The sequence below is a fragment of the Meles meles genome, chromosome 3 (genome assembly GCF_922984935.1).
Source record: "Meles meles chromosome 3, mMelMel3.1 paternal haplotype, whole genome shotgun sequence".
In the NCBI taxonomy this organism is placed as follows: Eukaryota; Metazoa; Chordata; class Mammalia; order Carnivora; family Mustelidae; genus Meles; species Meles meles.
This window is the reverse complement of record NC_060068.1, coordinates 88,462,535-88,488,400: the sequence shown is the minus strand read 5'-3', so window position 1 is coordinate 88,488,400 and position 25,866 is coordinate 88,462,535. Positions and strand designations below refer to the sequence as shown.

The 25,866-nt window shown below is 34.9% G+C and overlaps 1 protein-coding gene across 12 annotated transcripts in view; it reads left to right on the top strand.

Moving 5' to 3' along the window:
- Positions 1-25,403, top strand: part of ERBIN (erbb2 interacting protein) — a 132,570-nt gene extending 107,167 nt beyond the window's left edge. For 3 of the 12 annotated variants that reach the window (XM_046001062.1, XM_046001060.1, XM_046001061.1), the window contains exons 19-27: positions 6,550-6,664; positions 8,907-9,090; positions 10,909-12,454; positions 16,482-16,625; positions 19,099-19,218; positions 21,874-22,083; positions 23,141-23,233; positions 23,691-23,765; positions 24,573-25,403. In XM_046001062.1, the coding sequence (XP_045857018.1) occupies positions 6,550-6,664; positions 8,907-9,090; positions 10,909-12,454; positions 16,482-16,625; positions 19,099-19,218; positions 21,874-22,083; positions 23,141-23,233; positions 23,691-23,765; positions 24,573-24,680 (2,595 nt within the window). In that variant the 3' untranslated portion in view covers positions 24,681-25,403. The remainder of the gene's footprint in view (positions 1-6,549; positions 6,665-8,906; positions 9,091-10,908; positions 12,455-16,481; positions 16,626-19,098; positions 19,219-21,873; positions 22,084-23,140; positions 23,234-23,690; positions 23,766-24,572) is intronic. The other 9 variants (XM_046001063.1, XM_046001068.1, XM_046001065.1 and 6 more) reach the window with 9 other exon arrangements.
- The last annotated feature ends 463 nt before the right edge of the window (positions 25,404-25,866 follow it).

Sequence of the window (25,866 nt, the reverse complement as noted above, 5' to 3'; positions counted from 1 at the left end):
AACACTGTTGTTTCTTGTTTTTGATTTTAGCCATTCTGACAGCTGTGAGGTAATACTTCATTAAGATTTTTGATTTGCATTGCCTTGATAATGACTGATGTTGAGATCCTTTTCATGTGTCTGTTAGCCCTCTCTGTGTCTTCTTTGGAGAAATGTCTGTTCATGTTTTCTGCCCATTTTTAAATTTAGATTATTTGTTTTTTTGGTATTGAGTTTTACAAGTTTTTTATATATTTTGGATTCTAACCCTTTATCAGATGTCTCATTTGCAAGTATCTTCTCCCATTCAGTAAGTTGTCTTTTAGTTTTATTAATTGGTTCCTTTGCTATGGAGAAATTTTCTTATTTTGATGTAGTCTCAATGGTTTATTTTTGCTTTTGTTTCCCTTGCCTTTGGACACACATCTAGAAAAATGTTCTGGGGCACCTGGCTGGCTAAGTCAGAAGAGTGTGCAAGTTTTGATCTCAAGTTTTTGAGTTTGAGCCCCACAGTGGGTGGAGAGAGTATGTAAAAATAAAATCTTGAGGGTGGCTCAGTGGCTTAAGCCGCTGCCTTCGGCTCAGGTCATGATCTCAGGGTCCTCGATCGAGCCCCGCATTGGGCTCTCTGCTCCGCGGGGAGCCTGCTTCCTCCTCTCTCTCTGCCTGCCTCTCTGCCTACTTGTGATCTCTCTCTCTGTCAAATAAATAAATAAAATCTTAAAAAAAAAAAAAAAAGTTCCTGTGGCCAATGTCAGAGAAATTACTGCCTGTGCTCTCTTCTAGGATTTTTATGGATTCAGGTCTCACATTTAGGTTCTCAATCCATTTTTTTTTTTTAAGATTTTATTTATTTGATAGACAGAGATTGCAACTAGTCAGAGAGGCAGGCAGGGAGAGAGAGGAGGAAGCAGGCTCCCTGCTGAGCAGAGAGCCCGATGTGGGGCTTGATCCCAGGACCCTGGGATCATGACCTGAGCTGAAGGCAGAGGCTTTAACCCACTGAGCCACCCAGGCGCCCCTCTCAATCCATTTTGAGTTTATTTTTGTGTATGGTGTTAGAAGGTGGTCCAGTTTCATTGTTTTGCATATTGCTCTCCAGTTTTCCTAACACCATTTGTTGAAAAGACACTTTTTCCCATTGGATATTCTTTCCTGCTTTGTTGAGGGTGAATTGACCCAGATGATCATGGCTTTATTTCTGGGCTCTGTTCTGTTCCACCGATCAATGTTTCTGTTTTTGTGCCAGTACTATACTGTTTTGATTACTATACCGTTCTGTAGTATATCTTGAAATATTTGGTTTTACTACCTCCAGTTTTGTTCTTACTTTGTTTTGTTTTGTTTTGTTTTAAGTAGGCTCCATGCCTAACGTGGGACTTGAGCTCATGTCCCTCAGATCAAGTTGCATGCTTTACCAGCTGAGCCAACCAAACACCCCACCTCATTCTTCTTTTTCAAGATTGTTTTGGCTATTTCAGGTCTTTGGGGTTCCATACAAATTTTAGGGTTATTTGTTCTAGTTCTATGAAAATTGCTGTTGGTATTTCAATATGATTACATTAAATCTGTACATTGATTTTGGGTAGTAGGGCCTTTTTAACAATATTTGTTCTTCCATTCGATGCACATGGGGTATCTTTCCATTTGTTTGTGTCATCTTCAGTTTCTTTTCTCAGTATTTTAGTTTTTAGAGTTAACCTCCTTGGTTAAGTTTATACCTAGATTTTTTTTTTAAGATTTTTATTTTTATTTTTATTTATTTGACACAGAGAGATCACAAATAGGCAGAGAGGCAGGCAGACAGAGAGGGGGAAGCAGGCTCCCCGCTGAGCAGAGAGCCCGATGTGGTGCTCCATCCCAGGACCCTGAGACCAGGTCCTAAGCCAAAGGCAGAGGCTTAATCCTCTGAGCCACCCAGGCACCCCCCTAGATATTATTTTTGATGCAGTTGTAAATGGGATTGTTTTCTTAGTTTCTCTTCTGCTACTTCATTTTTAGTGTATAAAAATGCAGTGAATTTCTGTATATTGATTTTTGTATCCTGTGACTTTCTGTATTCATTTATCAGTTTTAGTATTTTTTTGGTGGAGTCTGAGACTTAATCTTTTAAGAGTTTCTTCTAGTGGATCAATAAAAGCTGTACCTTTTTTTTTAAACAGCTTTCTTGAGGTATAGATCACATACTATGTAATTCACCAATTTAAATAAAGCTTGTACCCTTTATTCAGTGGCTACTGATACACTAAAAGTTGTTCAGCATGCACTGCAGTTACTTTTTGAACATTTTTGTTACCCAAAAAGAAAGCCAATACTTCTTAGCCATCACCCCACAACCTCTCCATCCCCTTGAGCCCTAGCATCTTAGGTACTGATTATCTGCTTCTCTAGATTTGACCATCGATACATACTCCATTGTATCAATAATGATGGACATTTTGGTTATTTCCACATTTTGACTATAGTGTGTAATGCCACTGTGAATGCTTGCATACAAGTTTTGTGTCAGTAAATATTTTCTTTTTTTCTCTTGGATATATACCTAAGAGTAAAACTTTTGAATCATACAGTGGCTCTATTTACCTGTTTGAGAAAATGCCAGAGTTTTCCAGAAGTAGCTGCACCTTTTTTTCTTCTTTTTTTGCATTCCTCTCATACACTGCTGGAGATAATGTAAAATGGTAAAGCTCTAACTTTGTAAAGTGAAATTCTGAAGTGTTTTTGATTTATAGCTATATTGCCCATTATGTATCCACTAGTTGTAAGTGGTTATTTAAATTAAGTATATAAAGGTAAGAACTCTGTTTCTTAGTTTTACTACTCTACATTACAGGTGATCAATAGCTATGTCCGGCTAGTTAGTGGTTACCATGTTGAACTGCACAGACCAGTCATTTCTGTCATTATAGAAAGTTTTTTGCAGAGCACTGGTATATAGAAAAGGTGATATTGTGGGTTCATCATAGCATCTTTATTCCTGAAAAATTTAAATGCATTCAGAGCTTATCATCTGTCTTCAAGATTATCCATTAAGCTAGTATTCACTTACTAGAAAGAAACCTCATGGCTTGTGAATGTATTTTAAATGGATCACATTATTCCATACACTTACCATATACATTGGACCTAATACGACATAGTTTGTGAAAAGGTTATTAAGTTTGTCCCAGTGATTTTAATACTTCATTTTGTATGATTTCTATGCGTAAGGCACTGTGTTTGAGCTATGGTGGCAGAATAGATATATGGGTATATACATACAGTCAAAGTTAGACGGTGTATAAGAAAAGTACTGAATGTATAAGAAAAGTACTAAGTGATAAAAATATTAAGTGGTACATAAATTTAGAAAAGAGATTTTCTGGCAAGGAACACCATGGATGCTTTAGGGTGAAGGAGCCGTTTAATTTGTACATTGTAATATTTCATCTAGCAGAAATAGGAGAACTGAATAAAATATGGAAGGAATAATGATAGCAAAAGGGTGGTAACTTGAAAAATGTAGAAAAGAACATGTTCCATCTACCTGAGTGTAGGTAGAATTGGGGTTGGCGTGGTAGAATGAAACAAAATTAGTAGAGTAGTCTGACTCCTGATGATGAGACTCTGGAAAGCCATGCTAAAAAGTTTGGATTTAGTGTTCTGTTGTCTTTGAGGAGCCACTGAAGGCCTTTTAGCAGAGCAGTACTTGTGATAGAGCTATGTATTAGGGTTATCTGGCAACAGCTACTGAATTTCCCCATTTCAGGGCTTTATTTATATAAATACTCTTTATAATAATACTAGAAAATGTGGACTGGAACTTAGTTTTAAGAATGTGAGATTGAGTATGAAATATCCCTGACTATAAGGAGTGAAGAGGGAATAGTCACACAACTGTGCTTGAATAGGATGATGCCATTAACTGAACTTGGGTGTTAAGAGAACAAGGAGCCTTTGAAGTACTAGGTTGTTTTTGAATATGTGGAATTTGAACATTTAACAGGACCATCCATTGGACATACTCAGTAGGACATTGGAAATGTGTATCTTTAGCTCAGAAGAGAAATGAAAGCTAGATTATAAATTGAAGAATTATCTACATTAAACATAACTGTTGAAGAAAATGCAGTCCAAAGGGAAGAACAAAATAAGGGCTAACTGCAGGAACATTAGTTGACTTGAGCACAGGAGACAGAAAGGTGGGAGGAAATGTAGGAGGCCATTGCTCCCAGGTGCCAGGTGTAGTATCGATGTAAGTCTGCTCAGCAGTTGAAAGTACTGTCTGTATCAAAATTGGGACAGACCATTTGCCCTTCCTTCTCCTGTTCTCTCATTCTTTGCGCATTAATTCTACCATTAGGTTCTGTTCATTCCTAAATTTCTGTCAGATTCCTTTTTTCTTTATCAGCCATCACTGCCATTGCCTAAAGATAATTTTTTTTTCCCCCTTTAGGACTGTTAGGGTAACCAGGTCCCTTTCTGCTGCTCTCTTACCTCTTCCCATGCATTTTTTTTTTTAAGATTTTTTTGTTTATGTATTTTATGTATATTATGTATTTGACACAGAGAAAGACAGCAGGAGGAGTGGGAGAGGGAGAAGCAGGCTTCCCACAGAGCAGGGAACCTGATGCAGGGCTTAATCCCAGGACCCTGGGATCATGACCTGAGCCGAAGGTAGACACTTACCAACTGAGCCACCATGCGCCCCTTTCCATGCATTCTTAATATCGGAGTTACCGTTTTGAAAGATAACCTGATATGAACTCATGGGTTGACAACTTCCAGTAGTGACCAGAAAGCACGTCCTTGAGTCCATACTCAGAGCATAACCTTTCCCTCTTCAGTCCAGTCTAACTTTTCTGTCTCCTGCCAGTTATCTGAGCTCCAGCTACATGGAGTTGACATACCTTCTTTTATTTCTATGCTTTCATTTGTGCAGAATGTAATTCCTCTCTTATCTCACCCCTCACTCTCTTCCTTCTCTCTTTACTTTCTTTTCCTGTTCTACTAATTAGAAGTATCTTTCCATTGAGTACAGTCCTGAACAGGGTTTGGCAGACTGTGGCCTTTGGCCCGTGTCTGGCCCACTGCCTGTCATTATACGGCTTGAAAGCTAAGAACAGCTTTTACAGTATTTTTTTTTTTAAAGATTTTATTCATTTGTTTGAAAGACAGAGGTCACAAGTAGGCAGAGAGGCAGGCGGGCGGGGGGGGGGGGGGAGGGGCGGGGAGCAGGCTCCCCGCTGAGCAGAGAGCCTGATGTGGGGCTTGATCCCAGGACCCTGAGATCATGACCTGAGCCGAAGGCAGAGGCTTAACCCACTGAGCCACCCAGGCGCCCCCAGCTTTTACATTATTAAGTATTGAATAAAAATCAACAGAAGAAGACACTTTCATGACATGCAAAAAATTAGATGAAATTCAGTTTTCCTGGCACGTAGCTACAGGCATTTGTTTACATATTGTCTGTAGCTACTTGAGTGCCACAGTGGCAGAGGTGAATAGTTGAAACAGAGACTTAAGGGCCTCAAAGTGTAACATATTTATGATCTGGCTTTTTTACTGAGATAGATAGTTTTCTGACCCTGGTCCATATCTTTATTATGTCACCTACGAGTAACTGGAAGTCTTAGTAGTTTTAACAGACCAGTGTTTAAGAGTTTTTATTTTCAGGACGCCTGGGTGGCTCAGTTGGTTAAGCGGCTGCCTTCGGCTCAGGTCATGATCCCGGTGTCCTGGGATCGAGTCCCGCATTGGGTTCCTTGCTGGGCAGGGAGCCTGCTTCTCCCTCTTCCTCTGCCTGCCACTCTGTCTGCCTGTGTTCTCTCTCTCTCTCTCTCTCACAAATAAATAAATAAATAAAATCTTTTTAAAAAAAAGTTTTTATTTTCATCATAGTATTTATTTATTTTCATCATTTGCAATAATAATTAAATCTGCAAAAGCTCTGTTTTTTTATATACAGTATTTGCAATGTTAAAATATTTCTCTAACTAGTTTTTCACCATGAGGTCTTTTTGTTCACTACCCCCTTTCTCTTATCACTCAGTGGCAGATAATCTGGGACTTTCGTCAAATATTAGAGAAAAATTCATGGAGAATAATAAAAAACTCTGTCTTCAAATTGGTCAAAAATTTCCATTAACTTGTTTTAGTGGAAGAACTCCTCAGTCCTTCTGACTCCTTGCAACTTGATAATCTTGGGGGGAGTCAACGTGAGAATTAGGAAGAGACTTTTGGTTGGAATACCTCTAAACTGAGTTTTTCAATGACAGAGATGGTGTTTTATTCATTTTTATTTCTCTAACACTTGGCAGAGTACCAGGCACATATTAATCATTAATATACTTGAATTAAGACCTACCATGAAGTATTATTCCATAGCCACTTTGACATATTGTTAATAATTGCCATAGTTTTATTGCCATATCTTGACAAACATATACTAGTTTTAGTTGCTGTTACCATCAAAAAGTTTTTCATCCATGTTCTAAGTATTCTTTTCTCTTTGAAGTTCTTGTGACTTAATATATATTCATTTAAAGAAACCAAAGTTTATTTAAATACTTTCTTCTTTCTTTAAATTAGGAATCTGAAGAACTTTCTTCTGATGAAGAGATGAAAATGGCAGAGATGCGACCACCATTAATTGAAAGCTCTATTAACCAGCCAAAAGTGGTAGCTCTTAGTAATAACAAAAAAGGTTAGATGTTGAAAGCACTAAGAATAGAAATGGGCTGAATTTATCAAATTTATAATTTTTTAAAATATATTTAATTAAATGTCATTATGTTATTTAGAACACTTTTTTGAAACAGTTTTTAAAATATGCCTTCCTAAAAGGTCTGTTCTTTATCCCTCTTGTTTTTTAAAGAAGACCCTTATTAGATATATTCTCTTCCCTTATGCAAGGTTATGTATGAGGGCATGGGCTTTATAGACAGAAAAGCCTGTGTCATGATTCTGTTTTTGCTGCCTATTTGTTTGGTAATCCTTGAGCTGCTTAATTTTATGCATATGAACTTATCTAACTTGACATACATTGAGGCTAATGCAGGAGTTTGTGAGTAGCAAATGTGCTAGATTATTCAGTGTACTCAGATCTAGCACAGTTCCTGATGTAGAATAGATGCTTGTTATTTTATCTGTTCTGGAACTCTTTTTAAACCATCCTCACACCCCAGCCATTTTCTTCTTGTAATAGAATCTCAGACTCTTCTTAGACATGAAAGGGAATTTGAAGGATATCTATCCCTTCCTTTCACCCTTCTTTCACTCCTCCCCCCAGTGCCTGAAAGTGTCTATATTATCTCTACCAAATATTCATCCAGTCTTTGCCTTTATGGCATTAATGAAACTTACGTCAAGGTGCCTCCAGATAGTTTGGTTTTCATAATAATAGTGATAGTGATATGTGTTTGAGTACTTACTAGTTCGTGCTTACTGTGCTAAATATTTTACATGTTACTATCTAACTGCACAAGGAAGTTGAAGAAGAGGAATAGTATCTAGGAAAGAACTTACCTAGAAAAGAAAGGAATAATATCTGGGAAAGAAAGCCATCTTGCTTAACAGCATTTTAAAAATTAAAAATCCAGCGCCCAAATACTTTAAAGTTGAGTATAGAAAGCCCCATGTGCTCTTATTGCCAACTGTAAAGAAAATCCAGACTACTCAAACTGTGCCCCTAAGATATTTGGAGCAGAAAACATATCTTTAATTCATATAATCTCCTTTGACTCTCTCTGTATATACTATTTCTGTGATGTGGATAAAATTGCATTAAAAACGGTCTTCAGGGTTGTAAAGATACTAAATTATTGCCTTTCTCCATTTTGTTTTTAAGTAAGCTTTTTTCCCCAGCCTGGAGCTTGAACTGATGACCCTGAGATCAAGAGTTATATGCCCCACTGACTGAGCTAGCCACGTGCCCCAAGTTATTATCTTTTTATCGTTACTTTAAAAAATATAATACTTTCTGATAGTACCTGCCTATAATGGCATATGAATATTATCTATTTCTGATTATATAAAAAACAAAATATATTGATCATTTTTTTAATATGTAATTCTTTGAAATGGTTTAAAAATAGCAGAAGAGAGCTCACCTTGTGAACTTTCTTGATTTCTTTGGTGTTTTTTTTAATTGACTGTATTGCCCATTTTTATTTTCAGAATAGGTGAAAACAACTCCATACTTATATGAAATAATTTCTTCCCCAGAAAATTTACATATCTAGGCTGTGAACTATACTGTTTATTCTTTGTTATTATGACTTTTTGAAGTTGTGAATGAGGGGGTGCCTGGCTGGCCCAGTCAATAGAGTATGCAACTCTTGCTCTGTAGGTTGTGAATTCAAGCCCCACGTTGGGTGTAGGTCCTACTGAAAAAAATACTGTGAATGAGTGGGAGAGCCTTATTCACTAAAATTAATTGATAACCTTAGAAAAACTTTGTATAATGTAATCTTGTCAGTAGTTAAAATTGAATCAAATTCTGGATAATCTTAACATAGATTTTATTTGTCAAAAACTTAAAGGTATCATGAGTTGTTTTTTTTTTTAAGATTCTGTTTATTTATTTGACAGACAGAGATCACAAGTAGGCAGAGAGGCAGACAGAGAGAAAGGGGGGAAGCAGGCTCCCCGCTTAGCAGAGAGCCCGATGTGGGGCTCGATCCCAGGACCCTGAGACCATGACCTGAGCCGAAGGCAGAGGCTTAACCCACTGAGCCACCCAGGCGCCCCGGTATCATGAGTTTTAAATTATTTAATCTTTGTGTATATTAGGACTGAATTTTCAGAAGTGCTTTTATTTATCTTCTAATCCACAGAATTCTTTATATATTGAACCAGGACAATATAAATGTCATTTGTCATTAATGCAAAGTATTAAACGCAAATCCTTAGTGACTTTTTCAACAGCTTAAGTTTTTTTGTTTCAGATGATACAAAGGATACAGATTCATTATCGGATGAAGTTACACACAATAGCAATCAGAATAACAGCAACTGTTCTTCTCCATCTCGGATGTCTGATTCAGTTTCTCTTAACACTGATAGTAGTCAAGATACCTCACTCTGCTCTCCAGTGAAACAAACTCATATTGGTATTAATTCCAAAATCAGGTTTGTGAACATCTTAACAGAATAATTTACTTATACAATAGAGATAATGCAAATAAATATATATGACTAAAACCAGATTTCACAAATTAATATTATAGAAGTAGTTCAGGTAGTATATGATTTCTTCCCCATTTTATCAGTATTTATTTAGGTTTGCTGCGTTTCCATTTGTAATAGTTTTTTAAGTGGGGAAGAAAAAGCATCTAGCTGCATCAGTTGGAATACCATGTGACTTTTGATTTTGAGGTCATGGATTCAAGCCTCATATGGGGTGTAGAGATTACTAAAAAGATAAACTTTTTTAAAAATGGGGAAGAGAGAATTTAAAATATTCTCTTCATTAAAAAATTGGACACTGTAACAGTATTTTTAGATACTAAAACAGCTTGTTTAGACTAATTCAAGTTGAAATGGGTATTTTTTTAGATACTCATTTTTTTTTTAAAGATTTTTATTTATTTATTTGATAGAGAGCAAGGTCATGAGTAGGCAGAGGGGCAGGTAGAGAATGAGAAGTAGGCTCCTCGCCAAGCAGAGAGCCTGATGTGGGCCTCCATCCAGAGACCATGACCTGAGCCAAACACAGAGGCTTAACCCACTGAGCCACCCAGGCGCCCTGTTACTCATTTTTGAAGAGTGCCATTAAAGGGCATTCAGTACTTTTAACTACTTCTGTATCTTTGAATTAGTCCCAAATTTGTAGGTCAGACTCTAAACAAGACTTAATTCCTATAGGCTAAAATTAGCTGACGTTTAAAACAACTGTTATTTGGGCTTTCAAAATACTTGGCTATCAAACTAAGATGTGTTGTTTCACCTTCATGTTAATGTATCAGCTAGGTGCTTATTAGAAAGATTTGGGTTACTGCTGAACCCAAAGCTTACTGTATGGATAACTTTTTAGAGTAAAATGGTTCTTAAATTCCAGATGCAGTTAAGTCAACTTTTGTTTGTGCCATTGTGTTGTTGTAGAAGAAAGATGAATTTTATGTCACAAAATGACTTTAGCTATTATATACTTATGATTAATTATTTCTGCCCTCTGAATTTGAGGCTAAGACCTAGTGTGGTAGTAGAATAATTTTTATAACCTCTTAGATGTTAAGATAATGATGAATTTTTGAAGTAATGTTTCCAGTATTTTATTGAGAAATAGTTTAGTATTTTATAAATCATGTTTTTTGGGTAATAAAATAAAGGGTATCAAAGGGATATATCCACAGCTTTGTTGTATTTCTGTAATGAATATAGTCTGTTATCTAATGGGAAGATAAATCCTAAGGAATATTTGTTAAACATAACTTGAATATTTATGCAAGAGGGCACAAATATGTTTTCATATTTGTATGAAGTATAAATAGGTTTATTTCCACCAAGCAGAAATAAAATGGTTTCTGTAATTTTAAAATAGCACATTTATAAATATTTGCCAAATACAATGAAATAACTTAGAAGAGTGATTAGATTTAGTTTTGCTTTTGATCTTCAGTTTTTTTTCAGTCTGCATTTAGTTTTATTTTTTAAATCACCATACAATAAAACTGACTTTTTGTTGAGTTCTGTAAGTTTTTTTTAGTATAACCTACCTTTTTTTTTTTTTTTTTTTTTTTTAAGATTTTATTTATTTATTTGACAGGGTCCTGGGATCGAGCCCCACATCGGGCTTTCTACTCAGCAGGGAGCCTGCTTCTCTCGTTTTCTCTCTCTCTCTCTCTCTGCCTGCCTCGCTGCCTACTTGTGATCCCTGTCAAATAAATAGCCTTTAAAAAAAAGAAACTGAGATTTATGATGTTTGTAATAAAATTATCTTTGTTTTAGACAAGAAGATGAAAATTTTAACAGCCTTTTACAAAACGGAGATATTTTAAATCATTCAACAGAAGAAAAATTCCAGCTTCATGATAAAAAAGACATTAACTTACCTGAATATGATTTGAATATTGAAGAGCGATTGGTTCTTATTGAGAAAAGTGTTGACTCAGCAGCCACATCTGATGAATCTCACAAACTAGACCATATCAATATGAATCTTAATAAACTTGTAACTAATGATACATTTCAACCAGAGATAGTGGAAAGATCAAAGACACAGGATATAGTGCTTGGAACAGACTTTTTAAGCATTAATGCTAAAGGAGAAGCTGAGCCCTTGGAAAATGGAAATAAATATCCTAATCTGGAATGTGTAAATAAGATAAATGGACATTCTGAGGAAACTCCACAGTCTGCTAGGAGGACTGAACCGCATGACACTGATTCTTCTGTTGATATGGGTGTTTCCAAAAGCACTGAAGATCTCTCTCCTCAGAGAAGTGGGCCAATTGGATCTGTTGTGAAATCTCATAGTATAACTAATATGGAGACTGGAGGGTTAAAAATCTATGACATTCTTAGTGATAATGGACCACAGCAGCCAAATGCAACAATTAAAGTAACATCTACTGTTGATGGAAAAAATATTGTCAGGAGCAAGTCTGCTACACTTTTGTATGATCAACCATTGCAAGTATTTACTGGTTCTTCTTCATCTGCTGATTTAATATCAGGTACAAAGGCAGTTTTCAAGTTTGATTCAAATCATAATCCTGAAGAGCCAAATATAATAAGAAGCCCCACAGTAAGTGGCCCACAACCTATGTCTCAGATGTATGGTCCTCCTCAGTATAACATTCAGTACAGTAGCAGTGCTGCCGTTAAGGACACTCTGTGGCACACCAAACAGAATCCCCAAATAGATCATGTCAGTTTTCCTCCTCAGCGCCTTCCTAGATCAGAGAGCTCAGAAAGTCATAGTTATGCTAAACATTCTGCCAATATGAATTTCTCTAATCATAACAATGTTCGAGCTAATACTGGATACCATTTACATCAGAGGGTTGGTCCAGGAAGACATGGGGAAATGTGGGCCATCTCACCAAACGACCGACTCATTCCTGGAGCAACTCGAACTACAGTTCAGCGACAAAGTAGTGTTTCCTCTACCGCTTCTGTAAATCTTGGTGAATTAGGTCCCACAAGGCGGGCCCAGATTCCTGAAGGAGATTATTTATCATACAGAGAGTTACATTCAGTGGGAAGAACTCCAGTGATGTCAGGATCACAGAGACCTCTTTCTGCACGAACATACAGCATTGATGGTCCAAATACATCAAGGCCTCAGAGTGCTCGACCCTCCATTAGTGAAATACCAGAGAGAACTATGTCCGTTAGTGATTTTAATTATTCACGGACTAGTCCTTCAAAAAGACCAAATGCAAGGGTTGGTTCTGAGCATTCTTTATTAGATCCTCCAGGAAAAAGTAAAGTTCCTCATGATTGGAGAGAACAAGTACTACGACACATCGAGGCCAAAAAGTTAGAAAAGGTAATTAAATATGAATTTTTTATTTTCCTTTCTATAAATTTATTTTTCTTAAAAATATTTGGTATTCTTTGTTTCTTAAGGTGAAGCAAGATACTCTGAATTACTGAATATATACTTATATTTGAGGATTTTATTCTTGGTACTTACAACAGAGTTCAAGTTTAGACTTAGCCAGACTCAAAACAGCTGAGATGGTAGGATATGCTTCTTTTCTGTTTCTTACTCCCCAGTGTTTTCTGATAAGCTGAAATTCATTTCATATGTTTAGTGTATATCTTTTTTAGATTGTGCCACACATACTGTAAATAATACATGCATCTACATGTGTACCTCTGTTTAGCATTTTCTGAACTCCTGCTCTCATCTATTAATAATTATTGGTTATGGAACTATGTGTACGAAAATAGTAGTCTTATTATATAATTAGCAGAATAACAAGAAATATCCTAAATGTAAATATTTTATCTAAGATTTTTTTTCCCAGTCAATGTTTTAAGACTAATACTGTCACTGACACAGATGGCTTCTGGCATGGCATTTACTCTTGACTTTCCTGAACTGCATTTCTGACCTATCTAACCTCAGGTGTCTTTGGTTCTAATGAAGTTTGGAAATCATTGGTAAAATAACTTAAGATCATGTTTAGCTTATTTGTTTGTTAAAACAGCTAAATGTATACAACCTTAATTAGTCATTTAAAAAACTTCCTTAGGTCCAGTTTTTCAAAAATGAATGCCTGAAATACGATTAGTACCATGTATCAATTCACATGAACCTCTGCTTATAATTGTTAGCTCTTTTCAATACTATCACCTTAAAATAGCTGAACATCTAATGGCCTTGAATCATACTCATCCATTTTGTCTCAACTGTAGCTGTACTTATTGTTGAGGCTCTTTGAACTTGTGTGCTTTTTCTAAGGAATTTGGAAATGACTTTCATTTTTTTTTAAGATTTTATTAATTTATTTGACAGAGATCACAAGCAGGCAGAGAGGCAGGCAGAGAGAGAGGGGGAAGCAGGCTCCCCACGGAGCAGAGAGCCTGACTAGGGGCTTGATCCCAGGACCCTGGGATCACGACCTGAGCCAAAGGCAGAGGCTTTAACCCACTGTGCCACCCAGGTGCCCCAAGAATTTGGAAATTTCTTAAGCAAAGGAGTACCGTAGCTGTTTTGTAAATAAACTCCTGGAGTTATTACGGAACTAGAAGGAGGAGGGGCTGTAGGTTTGTTTTGTTTTGCTTTGCTTTGTTTTGAAGAGAAGGAAGAGGCTATAGTTAAGTTGATTAAAAATAAGAAATGTAATTATGGAATTGAGACAAAGGCAAGAATTCAAGAGACAGTTTCGAAACAGACTCTAGAATAGTTTACTTGTGATTGGAATATTCCTCTAAAAAGTGTCTGAGGAAAAGGAATTAAGCTTGAGTGGAACCTTGAATAACTATTTGTTGGAAATGCCAACATAGAGAATGAAGATTTGGTGAAGAGATGAGTTTGGTTATCATTATATTCTGTGTAGTTGATATCTCAGGTGCCTGTTCTCCCAATACTTTCCTGTCTGATGGAGATGTACCTAGACTTGAGTAAATAGGAAGCAAGTAGCAGCTACCCTTTGTTCATTGTACCTCTCTGCTTTCTGTGTTTAGAAATTGACCATTCAGTTACTTCAGGAGTCCTGACAGTAGATTCCCAGTTTTGCCCACTGGTAACTTAGAGGTGAGGATTAGTCCAGTGAAACTAAGAAAAGCCTTGTGAGGACACAGAGCAACATGATTTAGACTACCAAACTTGAAAGCATTGGTTAAAAATGATGGAGGGTGATGGGGAATCTGTTTGCTTCTCTGCAATTCCTTTTCCTCCCCCCAACATAATTCTTATGGTCTGGTAGATAATTGAAAATATTTCACAATGCCTGTCCCACCTCTAGAAGTAAGTCCCCAAATCAAAAGTTGCCACTTTGCCCTCCTTAATGCTTACCATTAATTTAAAAAAATAGTTAAGTTATTGCAGCTTACTTGGTTTTTTAACCTTCTGTTAGTAACTCCTCCTTCCCTTCCCTGCAACAAACTGTACCTGGAACCCAAACGTATAAATAGATCTCACCTTATCCTTCTGAAGACTTATCTAATTAAACTAATAATTCTGGTAAGAAGCACTTAACCAGAACATCATTAACGTAATATGATAATTTCCACATTGAGTTGCTACTGTACAACTCTTAGCATGTAGTGAATAGCAGTGCCTTAATTGAGCTCTGCACAAATGTGTTGTGTTGTGACAGGGTGCAATTTTATGTAGATATCTATGCACAGGCCTGAATTCACAGGAGTGGACCTGTTCTGAGTTTTAGCCTTCTTAGTCAGTGACATATTTATATACAAAAACAATGCCCAGGACATATTCCTTAATTGAGCTCTGCACAAATGTGTTGTGTTGTGACAGGGTGCAGTTTTATGTAGATGTCTATGCACAGTCCTGAATTCATAGGCCTGGACCGTTCTAAGCTTCAGCCTTCTTAGTCAGTGACATATTTACAAAAACTTTAGATATGTTCAAAGATGTCCTAAAAAGCGTTGTTCCAGGATCTACATATAATTAAAAGGGTCATTTGGACCACTCAAGTTAAGAATATGTTAAAACTATGTGTAGCACATCAGTGTGTGTTGTTTATGTTTCTATGTGTGATTGTGTGTATAGTCTCTTTATTCTTACATTATAATCAAATGTTTTTGGAATCTCTGAATTTCCTCTGCCAAGTCCTAATTGTTTGTGAAATGGTCTGGGAAAGCATAGGCATGGCCTGTTAAGTTTAGCTTTTTCTTTAGTCATTACTTTGGAATCCACAAAAAAACCTAAAAGTGTACATTGTAATTTGGCACATTAAGTTTTCTTAGTATTAGAGATCAACTTCATAATCTGCAGAACATATATGTATTCCCTAGGAATAATATAGAAATGCTTGTTATGACATTTCTGTATTTCTTGATAACAAGCCATGCGCAAAATGTGGTTGCTCTCAGTTTGACCATAAGACCCTCACATTCAGGGACTCCACATGAAGAAAAAGCATGAAGCAGCTCTGGGGATTAATAAGCAGGAAAAATGAAAATCAGGCATTGTGTTTATTGAGGTTCATTTCTCAGGCAGCTCTGGGATTGGTGATAAGGGATTCATCAGCGTAAGGATTTCACCAGTGGTTCTTCAAGTTTAAGCAGCAAATGCCACTAACTCCTAAAATGAAATCTTAAGTATCTATTTATATGAATGGAAGAAACTGCTTTTACAAGTATATTGTCTGACCTTTTTCCCATTAACTATAGAGCAGTGGGAGCCTAATTGTTATATCCTAAAACTTTATGTATATGTTCAACTTTTTTCTAACTTTAGACATGTTTCTAAGGTAATTTTTTTAAGAAACTACCGTAGACATGTTTCTAAGGAAATTTCTAAGGTAATTTTTTTTTAGAAATTTTAGTGGTCAGGAGCCAGGTATGTTTTGCAGACTTATGCTATGAATGTATGTATGTTTAAACTCTCCATTTATTCAATAATGATACAAAATTCTATAAAATGAAGCAGACTCTAGAAATCCAGTTTAAGTTAGAAATAACTGGTTGGTAAAATATATCTTTATAAAAAAATTAGCTTGTGTTCCTTATATAACTACATATGTACACATACATCTAGGTATAGCATCAGTTTCTCTTTTCTGACACACTTCTAATAAGATGAGTTAGGAGTAAAGGAAATGATAGCATCGTAAAAGCCACTGTATGCTTGTACTTTCTTCTTTAGTGTTTAAACGTGTGAATGGTTGGATTTACATGTACTTTATGTGTATATGTGTATGTTGTCATGTAAATATATGGTAAATAGTGCCAGTTTCTTGCAGTGGCACTGAAAATTTGATGCATGATATTCCTGCGTGGTATTGGGGTTACTTATAAATACGTCTTTGTACATAACATGTCTTGTGAATTTTGCATGCTACACTAATCTCTATTAAATCTATCCCCTCTTTATTCAGAGCATGCTGTCAAGGTCCTTTAATTCCAATTTTACTGCTGTAAGCAACTTTCACTATGGCAGCTCTAGGGATCTGCATGGCAGCCAAGGCAGCCTTGCCTTGAGTGTTGCAGACGGAAGAGGTTCTGGTGGGCACATTTTTCGAGTGAGTACCTGCAGTAGACCAGTACTTTTAATACACAGAAGAAAAGGGGAAAAAAACCCACATTTTAATGTTTTCACATTTCTAGAAAATAAGTTTTTATGGTGGGTTAAATATCTTGATTACCTTCTAGTTCTTCCATGGCTTAATTCTAAAACTCCCTGCAAAGCTGATTTAGTATTTATTGCTTAAGTTTCTTTGGTTATAAGCTAAGGATGTAATATGCTCTTGTTTATGTAAATAAGGATGAGCAGTTGAAATAACTGAGTGTTGTTGTTTTTTTTATTATTATGCTTTGTGGTGTTTTTGCTTAATAAAATTTGCTAGTCTCCAAAATTCAAGTTTGAAGGCTGTGCTATATATAGTACACAGAAGTGTTGTGGGGAAGAATAATTTTTAGTTTAGTTATTTAGAATTGGCAAATGAGAATCACTACTTGGAAGTAAGTTTAATCACAATTCACTGAATATGATTAAATACAAGGCTGGAAAAATTGTAATAAGTACCAGTGAAAAAGCAAAACCCAAATCCTTTATTATACGTTTCAGCATAGTCATTAATGATGAAGAAGGAAGGTTTATTCTTCTAATGAAAGTTAAGGGTAGGTGATAATGGCAGAGAAGGAGAAAGAACTGAACAATTCTGGTATGGCTCTATTTTAAGATTTTTCTCTTCATAACAACTTAAGGTGGTAGCATGGCCTATGAATAAATATTTATTTCTCCCCGTTTCCTTCCATTCTGAAAAGATTTTTCTCCTTTTACAACATAATTTTGTCTCTTTCCCCCAGTTTTATTTCCATATTGACTCTGTTTACTTCTGGATCCTTGCCTTATCCCAAGGGTCCTCATCACCGACCCCTTTTTAATACACTGCTGGCTTTACATTATTGTGTTCTAGGACAAGAGTGGTCTCCCGGATTCACTTTGCTGTGGCTGGACCTCACCTTTCTTGCTGTGCCATCTGTTTCTGTGTTAGAGTCCTAGCAATTGTTTTGTAATTTATCACTTTGAAAGGGAGAACAGTGATAGCTATTCAGCCCTGAATTTCTGGTACTCACTCCAACTGAAACTACAGAGTGAAGACCAGAGGCTTTTATTAACTCGAATAATCTTTATTGTCATCTGGAACGATTGTTCTTTCCAAATTCTTAAACAGTGATAATTTTTGTTTATTATTCTTAAAACTCATAGCCTTTGACTTTGTTTCATTTTGCTTTTTCATTCATAATATATTTGTTCTTTTAAAAACTAGATAAAGTTATATATTCAGACTTGAATTTAAACTTCAAGCTATGACCTAAGTTGATTACTGTGCATTCGACAGCACATCTCAAAAATGGGGAAGGAAGGCAAAATATTCATTGCATAAATACACAAAATTAGATCAAACCAAATCTAAAAATGCTAATCAGTGCTTTGAACCAGCAACTAACTGCACATGATAGCTCTGTTGCAGATAAAGTTTCTAAGATTAAGTCACAAGCCGTCAGGCATATGTGTATCCTGTGGCATATCATAATGAAGTAGATTTCAGATTATTTTTCAAAATGATGATGTAGTGTGTACATAGCTGTGTTGTATTATTTTGAAAGGAACAACAGTGCTATTTATCACGGTCCCTTCAGTTTTTAAAAAATATAGCTGGGTGTGTTTAGAACTAAATTAAAATGAAAAGTATGGGCATCTTGCTTCCTAGCAAAGTATAAAAAAATATATTCAGAGACAATAGCTATTGAGTTTGTTTTTTCTCTAAAGCTATCAGTGAGGCAAACTATAAGGATATTATCGACATACAAAAGTACAAACTCTAGTTAATTTTTTAAAAATTCATCAAAACATTGGTTTTAAAAATACCGAGCTGTCCGATACTAGTATGACAGAATTAAGCTAAAGTGAATTTTAGAAGACTGTGTTTATTGGTACTGCCCATCATTAATAAGAAAATCACGGTGGCACTGTGCTGTTAAAAGAATAGCAGTTTTTTGGTTTTTTTTAAGGGAAAAGAAAACTTTTTATAGTACTCAACAGGAGTAAATTTTAGTTGCTCTTAAAATTTGGGACTTTTAACTTTTATTAATAACTAAATTGTTCACATTGTTAAAAGCTAAGTATTACTATAAATAAAACTAAAAGCATGATGAAATAGCTTAACAGTATTAAATGTACTGAGATATTTTTCCTGTTTTATTGAGATATAATTGGCAAATCATACGGTGTTAGTACAAAGTGTACATCATAATGATTTATATATATATATATATAAAAATAAATGATTACAACGAGTTTAGTTAATGACCATCATAAAGGTACTAGTATTGTTGGCAGTTATGATCATAATGTTTGACTTGGTTCTTCATCTTTCCACTACCTAAAATATTTTTTCCTAATCTCCTTTCAAGTGTCATCATCATCATTTTGGTTTCACATCTGAAAGAGCATTATTTGTTTACTTTTTATTTTCCCCTCATTTGAAGCATCCCCAGACATCCTGTCCAGGAGATCCTTGTCAAGATGATATATTCATTTCAGGACAGCCGAACTACTCGTCAGCTACACTTAGTCACAAAGATGTTCCTCCAGACAGCTTGATGAAAGTAGGTGTTAAGGAAATAAATGAAGACATCTCTTAGAACTTGTTTTATAGCTTTTGAACTGGAAATAACTATGCTTTAACAGTGAAAATAATGTTTTGAGGACTTTTCCTCCTTGATTAGTAAATATTTTTAAAAACTAATTAGGAAATATGAAATAGATTTTTATTCTGTTATTTCTTGGTTTAGTCAATGCTTTTTTTTCCACTGTGGAAAATTATTTTATTGTTTTTTCTTTATTTCTCTACTATCATCTGCTTATTTTATTGTTTCAGTCCAAGGCTTTTTAGCATCCTGATAGTAAACCTTTTGGAGAATTAAAGATGAACCTGTCTTAAATTCTTCATTTGAGGATGTTTTACTATTATTAAAGGCATTTTAAAATACTTTAAATGTAATTAGAAATCACCTTGAAAGACTTTTTGTATGTGGTAGAGTAGATGATGATCATATTCTTATGGCTTTTAGAACTAAAGCATCACTTAGAAAATTTACTTTTCTGTCACCAACACCAGATTGATAATTCTTTCCTTTAATATTCTCTCTCAGCTGTTCTTTCTCCTAATTCCATCTTCCTAGTATAGCCCAATACAGTTTTGAAGCATACTTAATGTATTCTATAAAAACTTCCACGCTGTTCTTGAGAGTGGGTACCCAGCCCTATAACATAAGTTCATACATAACTCTTTATGTTACCCTTTTTTTCTGTTTTTCTTTAATTGAGCTGTGTTACTCAGTTTCTTTTTCTTTTTAATATCCCATTTTGTAGTTTAGGTTATTGGTTTGTTTCATACTTTTATTCTCCTGAGCCATCTACTAATGATAGCTTAATATATTCCATAGGTATGTTTAATATTGATGTAAAATGTCAGGTACAACTCAGAGTTTAGGTATCAGGCAGTCTTAGCATGAGTCAGAAGTAATTATTGTTTGGAACATTTTCCCCAGAAGAAAAGTATGAATCTACACATAGGAATAAATGATACAAACTTGGAGAGAGCGAGTGTAGTCCACAGAGTTGTGCATAAGTAATAAAGTGACAACACAACCAATTAAAGGCTCCTGCCAGATAATTGCTTCAAATGTACAATGTTCAACTAGTAATCAACCACAATTTTTTTAAAAAAAGATATAGGGATAATAGAGTACCTCATTCACTTTTTCTCCAACCAATGTAAGATTTGGCATAGAGTGATGATATCTTTGCGCCCTGTTAGAAATCTCCAGTTAGAAACTTTGTAAGTTTCCAAAGTCCAGAATTAACTAAGTTCTGAAGTGTAACACAGTGAAAAAGATAACTTTTTAAAGTAAAAATGTTCACTAAAGCCTAACTTCTTTGTTTCCTTCAGCAAGGTTCATATAACAAGAACATGTAGTTATGAAACAATTACCATAATCTTTTCCCGAACTTTTCTGCTTTGGGATAATTTTAGGATAATTTTTTGGGATAATTTAATTTTCAATATTTCTCTTACAGTTTTTTTATAATTCACTTGTGACTAAGATCACCTTTTTATTGATAATCAATAAGAATTTTTAAATGATTAATCTCTCAAAAATATCTCCCCTTCTATATAGCAATCTCTTTATATCCAAATATTTATAATCCAAATGTAAACTTATTTTTCAGATAGTTTCCTCATACTAGCATAACACATTACTAGCCACATTTGCACAAAGGTGATTTTAAATATAAAATTCAGATTCAGTCTAAACGATGAGAAGCATTAAAACAAGGATAATTCTTTTTTTTTTTTTTTTTAAGGTTTTATTTATTTATTTGACAGAGATCACAAGTAGGCAGAGAGGCAGGCAGAGACAGAGGGGGAAGCAGGCTCACTGCTGAGCAGGGAGTCCGATGCAGGGCTCAATCCCAGAACCCTGGGATCATGACCTGAGTGGAAGACAGAGGCTTAACCCACTGAGCCACCCAGGCGCCCCAATACAAGGATAATTCTTTAACAACAAAATATTTATCTCAGATTTTTTGTGTAGCTTGCGAAAAGTAAAATAGAATGTTAAGGTCTAAATTTTGTGATTACTGGTTTATGGAACTGACATTTAGAGAGTTTAAAAGTTGCCAACTGTTACACACACTCGAGGAGTAAATTAGTTTTCTACCGTATAGCAGCATTAACTTGTTAATTCTGGAAAGAAGCAAATAAAAGGAAATAGAGTCAGATTAGGAAAAAAATCCTACCACAGAAATTGCTACTTTTGTTCAGAAGAAAACATGAACAAATACATCTTCTGTGTATATGTGAGATGAGAAAATTTACCCTTTTAATGGGCTTAAATTTTAAAATTTTGACATAATTACCATTTTAACATTTCGTTACTATAAGAAAAATAAGTCCATGCATATTGAACAGAAAAGCAGATAATTTTAAATGTTAAAATTTTAAATTTTAAAGGATTTCCTTTCATTTGAATCCTTTAAAGAGTAAGAATCTATCTGCAAGCATTCAGGCGAGTTTAGAATTAATAGCTTTTTTCTTTTAAAACTGCAGAATTAGAAAAAAATAGTGTGAGTGGCTTGATATTGTGTGATTTAGAATGTTAAACTCTAGTGCTTTATAATGATCCAAGAAGAAAATCCAAATATTTGTAATGAGAGATTATTATTGGTCATTTTAAGACACTTCGTGTTTTTCTTAGATGCCTTTGATTAATGGACAGATGGGCCAGCCTCTCAGGCCTCAGGCAAATTATAGTCAAATACATCACCCCCTTCCTCAGGCTTCTGTGGCAAGGCATCCCTCTAGAGAACAACTAATTGATTACTTGATGCTGAAGGTGGCCCACCAGCCTCCATATACACAGCCCCATTGTCCTCCTAGACAAGGCCATGAACTGGCAAGGCAAGAGGTAAGAATAATCAAGAATATTTGAACTATGAATCTAAGCTTTTAATGTACTTCATAGGATATTTAACTATTAGCAATAAATCCATATAGAATTTTAACATAGTCTTACCAATTTGTTGAAAGGTTTGGTTTCATATTAAGTTTTATACGGTGTCAAACTTAATGGTTTAACTTGACTCCATGATCCCCTGTATGCTGATTAGTTGACATAGGATTCAGGGTTTTGGATGTGATTTTTTTTTTTCCTAAGGTGGTTGTTTATAAAAAACCATTTGATGATACTCCAGTAATTAGATCTTCTTCAGGAATATGAATAGTAGGCGGTGAAACGTGACCGGCCTATTATGGTTTACTATTGTTATTTGATACTGAGAGTTTGAAATTTGACTATACTCCAGACTATTTTGAGAATTCAATCTTCCAAAGTACATAAAAAGTGACATCATACATTTACACGTTTTTATAGTTTATTGATAAAATAGTACTGTTAGAAATTGAGGTAGAGAACATGTGCTTTGTTCATTTTGGTTTAGTCTCTGGGGAAAGAAGTATTTTGTAACAAGTTTAGTTCTTGATCTTTTTTTATAGCGTGGTTATAAAAATATTATCAGCTGATCATCAGTTCCAGTGTCTTGGAAGCATATAAACGGGTTCAGGAAATGAGTTGATATCCAGCAACCACCCGGGGATTTTTAAATATTTTATGAAGCACCCAATAAACAGAGATACTGTGTAATTTAGATGTTTTACAGATGGAAACTGGTAATGAGTTAATAGTAACTGTGTGTGCTTCATATCATTAAAAAAAAGATAGGGTCAATAGTAATCAGTTGCCTATCCTTGTAAAATAGCAATAGATTAAGTTAGGAGCTATGCTTTATAATCCTAGCTGTGCCTTTAACTCACTAACTCATTAACATAATATTCCATGTCATAGTTTCCTTCATCTGGCTGAATATTTATTTTAGATGAATCTTTATATATTTTACCTATAGTTAAATACTGTGTTGTAGCTTTTTCTGAAATATTAGTAATAGTTTATTTTCATATTACTTCAGATTCGAGTGAGAGTTGAAAAGGATCCAGAACTTGGATTTAGCATATCAGGAGGTGTTGGGGGCAGAGGAAATCCATTCAGACCTGAAGACGACGTGAGTTTGTTTATATGTCCTTGAGATTCTCATAAGGTTTTATTCACTACTTAATGTCTCTTGTACATAAGTAAAAATCTAACAGATAATTTATATAAATGTAGACAGATACCACCTTCAGCTTTCTGTTTTGAAATGTGATCACTTCAAATTAATTGTTTGAGGAAAATAAATTAAACCCCCGGTTTTAAATGTTCATTATATTGTGAAGTGATTTTTAAATTTGGTTATTACATTTCTGCACATCTGTACTTAAAGAGAAGTCATTATACTCAAGTCAAAATTACCAGCACCAAAAATAACAATGGATTGTAACAATATTCAGAGAAGATGGTGAGAAAACTTGTGCTGTGATTCAAGTATTTATATACTGTCAAAGAAAAATTATTCCTTGTTGTTCTGTCATTGATGCATACTGTTTTCCATTAAGTATTTATCTTTTTTGTTGTTATTAAAGGGTATATTTGTAACAAGGGTACAGCCTGAAGGACCAGCATCAAAATTATTACAACCAGGGGATAAAATTATTCAGGTAACTAAGATACATCTTTTTATTATTTTCTTAATTTTTCATTTTATAAGATCTGCTTTCTCATCGAGTAATTATTAAATGTCAGATTTTTTAAATAATCCTTTTGTGAAGGTTATCACTAAATATTTGTGGATGAAAATAGTGGCATGTCTTATAGGCCACTTTCTAATATTTTCATAGTTGATTATATTTCTTCCTAGAACCTTGGAAAAATCACAGATATTTTTTAATACATGTTCAGTATATCTTAGCATTTTGTTAAAGTTCAGGAATGTTAACTTCTTGAAAATAAGAAGGTGAAAGAATCTTTTTGTTTGTTGCAAGAATTAAAGAATTTAATTAATGTGAAGCACTTAGAATTATATGTCTGGTATGTAGTAAGACCTCAATAAATGTTAAGCCTAAATTATAAGAAATGTAGTGTTTACCTGCTGGTCCAAGGCAATAGAAAGAGTAGGCCTTGCCCTCTGGTATCCTTGCATGTTGGTGACCTCATTTATATTTTAGTGCATACACATAACACTGTGCCTGGCGGTGTATTTTAGCCAGGTGCCTCCTAACATTGAGTTGCTGCATAAGAATCATCTGAAAACATAGACAAGGTACAGGTTCCTGGGTCCCACCTTCAGAGATTTTAATTTCGTAGATGTGGGCTAAGGCCCAGGAGTCTACATGATGTTTTAAATTTCCAGAATGATTCTTATTTTCTGCCAGGTTGGTGTAGTACCAGCAGAAATTTAAATGTACACATGCAAATAAATTACTATGAAATGTTTTTCTTAAAGACATTTTTCTTCTTTCCTCTAGGCTAATGGCTACAGTTTTATCAATATTGAACATGGACAAGCAGTGTCCTTGCTAAAAACTTTCCAGAACACAGTAGAACTCATCATTGTACGAGAGGTTTCCTCGTAAGAATTGTGGACAAAAAAAAAGGGGGAAGGCAGCAAGATTTATTGGAAGATATTTGCAGGGGAAATTAATATTTTGACTATTTTTATATGTAAAGAAGAACTCAAAAAATTATGTTCAAATTTGTACATTAATGAAATAATGGAACTTGTGGTCAGAGGGAAAGAACCACTGTACAGTATATAGGGGAGACTGTTGAATTCATACCATATAAAAGTTCTTGTTAGGTTTTTAAACATAGCAATCAAGGCTACAAAAACAAACATATGTTGTTTTTGTATAGATTGTAGGTTTATTTTTGGATTTCATACACATGACTGAACTCTGTGCAAGGCTCTAGTTGGCCTTGATTGTAGCCCAGAGACAGATGGCAGAGCTTTCTGTCTCATAGCTTTTGTGCCCTTATTTTTATTCAACTCGTATTAATGTTTTTCTGCTGAAACTACTTGTTTTTAATGTGGGCAAGAGATTTGAAGTGTTGGTTTTTGCTATGTGCATATTGAATTGAAGAGTGAGTAGGTGAAGGTGGTGCTGGTGGGTTCACTTTCCAAGGCCAGATTAAAACAGTCAATTCCTATAAAAATCTGGAAGCAGAGATTGAAAAAGCTGTTAATGTGTTTTTATTAATAAAATAATGCAATAAAAATGTCATGTCTTTTTAAAGAAATAAAAAAGACTGTAATTGCATTTTATGAGCTCTACAGGATCTGTTCTTGTCATAGCCATTGACAATACATTTGCTACTGGTGATCCAATTTTTAATTTTTTAGTCACAGGATATTTTTAACTCTTATGTAGATGCATGTCCATGCATTTTTTTTTGTGATATGGAAATCTCTTGATTTTTTTTTTTTTGCAAATGGTAGTCCTTGCAATCTGTTTTATAATTAGTATTTCATTTTAATCTTAATTTATAATTTTTATTTTAAGCAGCACATGAAACTAAAATGGCCAGTTTTAAGATTGTGTTGCTGTTAACACAAAGTGTAAGCAGATTTAGGAAAGCCTCTTGATTTTGTTTGGTCTCACATTGCCTTGGTAAAGTAAAAGGAAACAGTACGCATGGAGCTAGGAAACCAAAGTAAGTTTGTGAAATTGGCACAGTGATAGAGAATTGCTGTGGAGAGTTGTAGAGCAAAGGGATGGGTCCTTGAGGCCTACCAGTGTGTAAAGGTATTCAAATAAAGGG